General features: G+C 36.6%; 1 protein-coding gene across 5 annotated transcripts in view; it reads right to left on the bottom strand.

Annotated features, from left to right (window-relative positions):
* Positions 1–283: 283 nt before the first annotated feature.
* The window catches only part of LOC138322735 (uncharacterized), an 85,401-nt gene continuing 76,492 nt past the window's right edge, over positions 284–9,192 (bottom strand). For all 5 annotated transcript variants that reach the window (XM_069266813.1, XM_069266821.1, XM_069266837.1 and 2 more), the window contains 7 exons: positions 8,435–8,682; positions 3,567–3,720; positions 3,155–3,293; positions 2,810–2,916; positions 2,366–2,470; positions 1,340–2,089; positions 284–1,136 (listed from right to left, as the gene is read on the bottom strand). In XM_069266813.1, coding sequence (XP_069122914.1) covers positions 1,083–1,136; positions 1,340–2,089; positions 2,366–2,470; positions 2,810–2,916; positions 3,155–3,293; positions 3,567–3,720; positions 8,435–8,682 — 1,557 coding nt within the window. In that variant the 3' untranslated portion in view covers positions 284–1,082. The remainder of the gene's footprint in view (positions 1,137–1,339; positions 2,090–2,365; positions 2,471–2,809; positions 2,917–3,154; positions 3,294–3,566; positions 3,721–8,434; positions 8,683–9,192) is intronic.

Genomic DNA, 9,192 nt, shown 5'->3' with positions numbered 1-9,192 from the left:
GTAGTAATTCGGTAAAAAATAAATGACCAGAATCACATCGATTAAAGTATTAATCGTAGGAAAGTATGGATGTTCAAAATGTGAATTTTCATTTCCTTCGAACCTTATGTTTACATTTTATCTAATGTTGGCAAGAAGGTATGAAAATAGAGTACTTAAATATAAGCAATTTTACCCATTTTGTTTGATTTTAAAATTGTTTGAACAGCTAGGCTCCGGTCTTTTGAACGTTCTTTTCCGTGGCTATGTAGAACATGTAGAATAGAACTTAAACACAAAACAATGCAGTATAAGTTTTATTTTCGTTATTCATCGTTTCTTTGATTGTGATTATTAATAAACACAACGTTTATATAATGTATGCGTTATCAAAGTCTGTAATATAGATCTAGAGACCGTCAGTTACAGTCCTCTGTGTTGAAGCCTACATTGGAATTTACATTGCACGTTTTGTCTGTCTTCCAGAAGTGATAGCGTATTAAAGCCCTGTTAGTAACATGTCTTGTTTCTATGACAACTGGCTGGTTACATATCGCTTTAAATAGTTGAAGCACGTGGATCACCAATACAGTGAAATATAGCAAAGAAATATTAAAATCCTCACTTAATCATGTTTTCCATAAACGTCAATGTATAAGAAATCATACATGCACTAAGTAATTACTTTTATATTCCCTGTTGTGGATACTATCTCCACGTCCAGACGAAATCATTGCTGATCGAGATTCTGTGGTAGATTTAAACTCAAATTATTCCAACACAATAGAGGATTATACCTTTTCCTTCATCGCATCCTGGACTTTTGTAGATCAGGTTCAAGCATACAGAGGTAGACCCGAAAACTTAGATAACTTGCACGCAATCCCATTGGCGAAAAGCATTGGATTATCCCAGTCACGTGACGTTTAAGGATAATCCCATCATTTTACACCATTCACATTGATACACGGCTAACGACATATCGTTGAATGGAGGGTACATCCAAGATGGCGGAGATTATTTCCGAGATGGGTAGGTGTCTTGCATTATTGATCTAAATGTCATATAAATTGTGTCCAATAAGATCTGTGAATCAGTTGTTTTCATGACGTCACCAGTTTTCTGCCGAGAATCTGTTTCGTGAAATCTTCAAATGCCTGAAAGAGTGAATAAATTACATGAATTTGCATATTTATTTAAATATTGGATGAAGTAAAGGAATTGTTTACATTCAGTAATATTTATACTTTAACAGACTGTTTACTAACACTAAACGTTGTGCTGAATCAGAATTTTGTCATAACCTATGTTGTATGGTATCAACCGGAAAAAAAGGCATTATGGGTAAAAGTTGACTTACGTCTATTTCCGCCATGATGCTGGGATCTACCTCCTTCCGAGGCGTTGATGGTTGTGAATGTGTTGATGAATTAGACGAGTAAGAAGAATTACTTTTCCTGGATTTGAACTTTGTGCCGTCAGACTGATTATCGAATACATTATCGTCACTAACATTAGAGGTGGAACTGGTGGTTAAGTCTGTCAAACTGTCAGCTTTTTGAGTTTCCATCCCGTCCTCGGAGTCGTATTCAACAGCGTTATCTCTCCCATTATCGACACCGTGGCGGGGCCTATCTATCACCATTGAGTCGGATAAATACCCGTTTGTTATTGATGAATCACTGTCAATGACACGCTTGGATTTTTTCGATTTCACAGATCTAGAAAATGTCTTCTGAGCCAATTTTTGAACACTGTTTTTCAAAGTATTAGCTTTATTCATATCACTGTCATCTTTTGAACTATTACTGTTTCCGGTAGGTAATCCGGTACCGGACATGGCGTCATCGCCTATGCGTAATTCAGGTTCATGAACGATATTACCGTTGGCCTTCCGGTTTTGGTTCATGTCTAATAAGTCGGAACTTGACGTTGACTTGTTGATATGTGAGGTAAGGTCAAGGTCGATTTGTTGTAGTTTATTGTTTAGTTCCTCCAGTTGTCCCTTCAAATGTTCTTGATTGTTGTTCTTTTTCTTGCCCCCGAAACTGAACGGAAAACGTTTATTGGACGTTGACTGGCTTTGTAGCTGTTTGGCAATCGTCTCCATCTGGTATAAAAAAGAAATCAAAATTACAAGATAATCAGAAATCAAGATAACACAAAAATGAACGCTCTTTTTGCTATGAATGTAGACAAAGTATATTTCCTATGTAAACAATATCAACCATTCCCCCACCCATTAACAATGCAAAGATGGAAGTTCGGAGGAAAAATCCATCTGAATAATTCTGGATCAGCACAAAATAAACAAAGACTATATAAATGAGTACGACAATGACATAGATTTTTTTTCAAGACTTGTTTATAAAGTATCTTTGTTTACCTTGATCTGAGTAGATAGTCGCCTCTGGCGGATATGCGTGGCATACGTTATCTGTTTCTCCACCGAGCTCATGTCTTTGTTGGGGGATTCGACTCCTTGGGAACGCTGACAAAACAACAACATTATAGTAAGACAAATGTAGCAGAGGCATAAAATACTAGTAAGCAGTGATGGTTTAAGTCAAGGGGCGCAACTCTAGCAACATTGAAAAAGCCCATATATCATGGGAGATTTTCTAAAACATGGATAAAAAATTCGTTAGGCCTAAGGCAAATCGATGTATAGATAGGTGGATAAAAGAACTTTTTATTTAAAACTGACAAAATAGGATATGGCTTGTTGATGTCTACAAATCAAAGTATATATTTTGCGACCACAATTTCTTGATTAATTTGTAGCCAACGTTTGTCTAGGAAATCAACAAAATCGTTCTGGAATATTTACCCGCTGCCTAGCCGCCTGTTTACGTTCTAACTCGTGTTTCTGTCGTAACATCTCATTCAAAAGTTTCTGTTTCACTGACACACACTTGTCTTCATATGTGGCGCCATCTGTAGGAAGTTTTTATAGTTAATGGAAAATATTTGTCATGACATAAAATCAAAGTGGAATAGGTAACCCATCGTATACATTGGAGCTGTGTTAATCAATTCGAACAGCTTTTGTTTTGACTCAAGATAACGGATCCGGAGGTACTTCAAACAAAGCCCTTAGATATTTTGAAACCATTTTTATATTCTCGATCTAAAATATTCTATAGTTTCTATGTGTTTCAAAGGAAGTAGTTACCAGTTTGGGAATCCACCAACACGGTCTCTGACGTCACAGCTTGTTGACTCGGGGAATCCCCCGCGGCTTCTTGCATAGCTATTCTCCACTCTTCCATATCGTCCCGGCTGTCAATTGACAGATGTACCGACACGAACTCCTAAAAGAAGGCAAACATAATGCTGATGAGGAAGAATATTTTACATTTGGGATGACATTTCTTGTTGAAATGTGAATTATTTCATGCAAAAGATTATTTGTCATCTCCCAAAGAAAATGTGAGAACCAAATGAATGTCCTCGATAGGTAAAAAGCCAAAATTATTAAGCACAGTTCAATTAAAATTCATGTCGTATTAGGCGAATTAATTTGGTAAGAATAATCTAAAAGCAATTTTGCGCACCACACATGCGTTGAGCATGCGCGAACGAACCTGGTGAGTGAGATGGAGGACGAATCGTTTGCCCCGGAACCTGTCCACCAGGCACTCAGCCCGGTACCCACGGACGTCCAGTAGGTCCACTGTCATCGCATCGTCCGGAGTCAGGTAACAGAACAGGGATGAGCCCTTCAGGACAAACCAGTACCTAATAATGGATGAAGATATAAGATAATTCATCTAATGACGTTAAGAGAAACTCAGTAAAATAAAAAACAAAATACAAAACATACTAGGCCAATTCCTAAAATAACGTGATTGATTTGCACCGCCATTTGTTTTGACAGTTACTATTTTTTCCTTGAGATAGATGCATCGCTGTATTAATGTCGCAAAGAAAGGTTCCATCAACAAAAGATCATGAAACTACACAAAGAATTAGTGAGGGACTTTGGTGTGTTCCAAATAATAAACTGTCGCTTATTTGCTACATGACATTTGTGGCCCCTTCAGTCGGTTCAGATAGCATGGTAACGAACTCAAATAAGTTACCAAAGCGTTATTCTATACCTTATCTGAGATACATAACTGATAAACAGAAAACAGGATACCAGACACATAACTTTCATTGTATAATAGGCAGCTTAAACTGTTCATTTAGCTATAAAAGACACATTTTCGAAACAAAAATTAGTATCTACCAAAATCTTGTATTACATGATGGGCGGCTGTTTTCGACCCGGGTTCATACTAACTACCAATTTATTTCTGTTGTTCGTGATCTGATAACAACACTTGCGTTTCTGTATACCTTACAAACGTTTTAACCATCCTGTATTGCAGTCTAATTTTAAACCCTATATCTCGATACAGATCCGGTTCACTGCAATAAGACCTTCGCCGCATTGATGATATCTGGGCGATTTTATAAGGGGGAATGTAAGAATGCTATCACCACCATTACACTCTGTTTACATAAATTTTGTTTGAGGTGGCGATGATATCTGTAATGCTAATTGTCAAATCAAAATCAGTTCCGTTTTTATAATATTGTAATCACCCACTCAGTCTTTCATTCCAAAAGAGCACAACATATGTGTGTGTTATTAAATCTATTTGCTAGCTACGATGTTTTATCAATCTTCAGTACGAATTATTACATACTATGACATGATTTAGTTTTCATATTTTTATCAACAAAATATCTAGCTTAAAATTAATTAAATAATTACCCTTAGAACAAATTAACAGAACCAGGTACTCCATACTAGCAAGCGTTCACTGTTTCATCAACGACGCATGTCACATAGGTTAAGTTCAAATCGGGTTAACAAATCAAATAAGATTCACCATTCATGTGATAACAGCCAACCTATATGTCGTATGTCTGCCTACTTCACTTTTAGAACGGAGTATTTCCCGATGAGATCATGTTGGCCATATATAGCTACTGATGTTATTCCTGAAAATATTTTCCCTGTCTCTATCGAACTCATCTATCGAACTCCTGTGTGTATGTCGTCATCAAAAGGCCAAATTTGTCGTGAAAACATGTTTTGGGGAAGAAACGTGTTTTGAATGTTGAAAAGGTGAGAGCTGTGACGTTATATATGGTACCCATTTTTAGTGTGGTGCCAGAAGTGGCTTATTTTTGTTTTGAATATGACTGCTGAAACATTTTATTTCCTTGCACTAACAAAACATAACCTTTTGATAGTCCTATATAAACAAGTAAGCCAGACAAAGGATGGGGAAGCCAAACAAAGGATGAGAAAGTCGGTATGTACGTCACGCACGAGTATGCTTGCGTACCATTTGTGTGACTCGCGCACCTCCCATTTGCAGTACGGGTCAGTCGTACCGATAGCCACCAGACGAGGTCATTACACCCTCCCACACATCTGGCTGTGTCCTCCGCCTATCTAAGTACATATCGTGTTAACAACCTTATCTGTTGTTAAATGTGGCTTTTTCTGTAGCAATATACCCCGTCCGTACAGTTGTTGTGGCTGCTGGTTATTGGCCAAGTTCACAGTGGAAAAATTAAACAGACCGCGAGTACAATTTAAAGGAGGGGAATGCACTTATGTTTTTTTCTTCAATCGACATTACGTGCATATTTATTACAACATATATATTTTCAATTCGTGATGTACGATTGTGCCAATCGCAAACACATGATATCCTGATTGCTTAACATTAAACTGAATATTTTTTATAGTAGAGAAAGCTTAAATTTACCAATCAATTTCAATTAAGTACAGCATTACGTTTTGTCGTTTTTAATTTTCAGTCGAAGAAACTATTCAGAATTAAGCATAGTATACGCATAAATCAAAAAAGTATATATGTAGACACTCAGTAACGAATTAGTCTCAGATTAATTACCAATTTACCAAACCAATTTCTGACACACGACAATACCAATCACAGCAATATAAACTCGTGTTTGTTTCGGTATCAACTTGACACTGCCCTAATCTTACCAGTATTGATAATGTTAATTATCATCAGATTATACAATGGCGGAATTGTACTCGGTGTTGTGTTGTTTCGTGTCAGCTCAGCTGGACTATTTCCCCCATACAGACCATCATGGCGTTAATGTTTATTTTATCATCAGATTTAATCATTTCTAAAGATATTTGAGATTCAAACATTTAAACGTGTGTCGTTCGTGCTACCCACAAATTGGAAAAATTAGACTATATCAACATTGAAACAACAGTGAACGTATATTATCATCACTGCCGGAGAGCCGTGAGAGTTAGATCTTCAACTGCCATAATTATGTACTATCTATCTTAAGTCGTAAGTAAGATCTCCCACTGCCATAATTATGTACTATCTATTCTAAGTCGTGAGAGTACGATCTCTCACTTCTAATATTATGTACTATCTGTCCTAAGTCGTGAGAGTAAGATCTCCAACTTCTATAATTATGTACTATCTATCCTAAGTCGTGAGCGTTAGATCTCCTACTTCTATAATTATGTACTATATATCAATAAGTCGTGAGAGTTAGATCTCCCCCTTCCATAATTATGTACTATCTATCAATAAGTCGTGAGAGTTAGATCTCCCCCTTCCATAATTATGTACTATCTATCAATAAGTCGTGAGAGTTAGATCTCCCCCTTCCATAATTATGTACTATCTATCAATAAGTCGTGAGAGTTAGATCTCCCCCTTCCATAATTATGTACTATCTAGCCTAAGTCGTGAGCGTTAGATCTCCCACTTCTATAATTATGTAATATATATATCAATATATCGTGATAGTTAGATCTCCCCCTTCCATAATTATGTACTATCTATCAATAAGTCGTGAGCGTTAGATCTCCCACTTCTATAATTATGTAATATATATATCAATATATCGTGTAGTTTAGATCTCCCCCTTCCATAATTTTGTACTATCTATCCTAAGTCGTGAGAGTTAGATCTCTAACTTCTATAATTATGTATATCTATCTAATCGTGGATCGTTAGTATATCTCCCACTTCCATAATTTGTACTATCTAAGTCGTGATTATCCCACTTCATAATATGTACTATCTATCCTAAGTCGTGATAGTTAGATCTCCCCCTTCCATAATTATGTACTATCTATCCTAAGTCGTGAGAGTTAGATCTCCCACTTCTATAATTATGTACTATCTATCCTAAGTCGTGAGAGTTAGATCTCCCACTTCTATAATTATGTACTATCTATCCTAAGTCGTGAGAGTTAGATCTCCCACTTCCATAATTATGTACTATCTATCCTAAGTCGTGATAGTTAGATCTCCCCCTTCCATAATTATGTACTATCTATCCTAAGTCGTGAGAGTTAGATCTCTAACTTCTATAATTATGTACTATCTATCCTAAGTCGTGAGAGTTATATCTCCCACTTCCATAATTTTGTACTATCTATCCTAAGTCGTGAGAGTTAGATCTCTAACTTCTATAATTATGTACTATCTATCCTAAGTCGTGAGAGTTATATCTCCCACTTCCATAATTTTGTACTATCTATCCTAAGTCGTGAGAGTTAGATCTCTAACTTCTATAATTATGTACTATCTATCCTAAGTCGTGAGAGTTATATCTCCCACTTCCATAATTATGTACTATCTATCCTAAGTCGTGAGAGTTAGATCTCTAACTTCTATAATTATGTACTATCTATCTATCCTAAGTCGTGAGAGTTATATCTCCCACTTTCATAATTTTGTACTATCTATCCTAAGTTCTAGACTTAAGTCATCCTATGACGACCGCATATATACAGAACCTGTGTATAAAGTGTTGTAAACAGCTTGAATTATGACTCATATTCATGATCAATAACACCTCCCCACTTATCAAATATCATATTAAATGTTAGTCGTATATCTGTCACAGTCTGGGAACTGGCCACAAATACTTGTAAAATGCTGTGGGGATCTATACCCTGTAGGTCAAGGACGACGTTATGTATCAGCTTGTATGTTATATTAGACCTCTAAGCTAAATAATTATAGGAAATAACTCGCGGAGGAAAACAGAACGATGCAACATTTCAGAAACTATTGCATCTATACTTGCTACTTTATTGGGAAAGTTGTATATTTTCTATGTATTACAGCTAGAACGAGTTCACCGTCTTTAATATAAACCTAATACCGAATCAGTCCAAATATCATATTCACAAACACAAATTCTTTCAAATATTGAATCGTAGTGGCATTTTTTAAAATATGACGCCACAACAGTCGGTAAATGGAATTGATAATTTGTATGATGATTGATAAGATAAACGTCCTAACAAATTCAGCAAGGGTCATTACGCATGCAATTTTTTTAATAATAAATCATTGTAGGCCAGAATTATCCCCAATCAATAAATGACCCTTTGAAATGCCTGTGAGAAATAGGTTATTGTACTCTTGCCTACCTGAGCCACTGTTCGCTAATATTCTTCCTCTCCATGTACCCCGTAAGAACTGGCTCCTCAATGTCTTTTGCAGCTATTTTCTTGACTAATAACGCCTTGTGTTTTTTCCGCCGGGATGCTGGAGATGCCTCAGGTAAGTTGTCCACCTTGGTAGCCATGGCAACCGCTTTGTTTCCGGGACCGGAAGATGAAGCGGATGATGGTGTGACGCTTACGGATTTCGTTCGTCTTAGATTGCGTGAATTTGTCTGAAAAACATAAAACACAGAACTTTAATTTGATGCAACAACAACAAAGTCAGGTTAGTTTTGCAAAACCCAATAAAAATAGTTCCCGTTAATTGTTTCTAAAGTAGCATACTGGTTTTCCGCCATGACAAAATGCTCTGCAAGATTAGGTAGTATGTATCCGTTCCGGATATCCTCGGGTATGTTTTGCCTGCTAGACGGCTCTAAATTGTTGAGAGTTTTATCGTAAATAAGGCCAGGCTGCTGAAGAACCGCCCGTAAATATAGTGTATACAAACATCAATAAGTATGTAGGGAGCTTTGTTAAAGTGGCTACACAATGTCAGCTTCCAGACCGTGGATGACCTTTGTACGCTCTATTAGACATTTGAGCTTATCAAAAAGTTAATATCTCAACAGCAAAATGCCTTCTGAACAGTTGAACATTGCTATAATTACAGTAAACAAAATGTCCTATGTATGTAAGGGAGCGTTAAACGTACAGAAAACCAGCCCCTGTTACAGGAGGAT

The sequence above is a fragment of the Argopecten irradians genome, chromosome 1 (genome assembly GCF_041381155.1).
Source record: "Argopecten irradians isolate NY chromosome 1, Ai_NY, whole genome shotgun sequence".
NCBI lineage: Eukaryota > Metazoa > Mollusca > Bivalvia > Pectinida > Pectinidae > Argopecten > Argopecten irradians.
The sequence above is the reverse complement of the archived record's forward strand: the minus strand, read 5'-3'. Positions and strand labels throughout refer to the sequence as shown.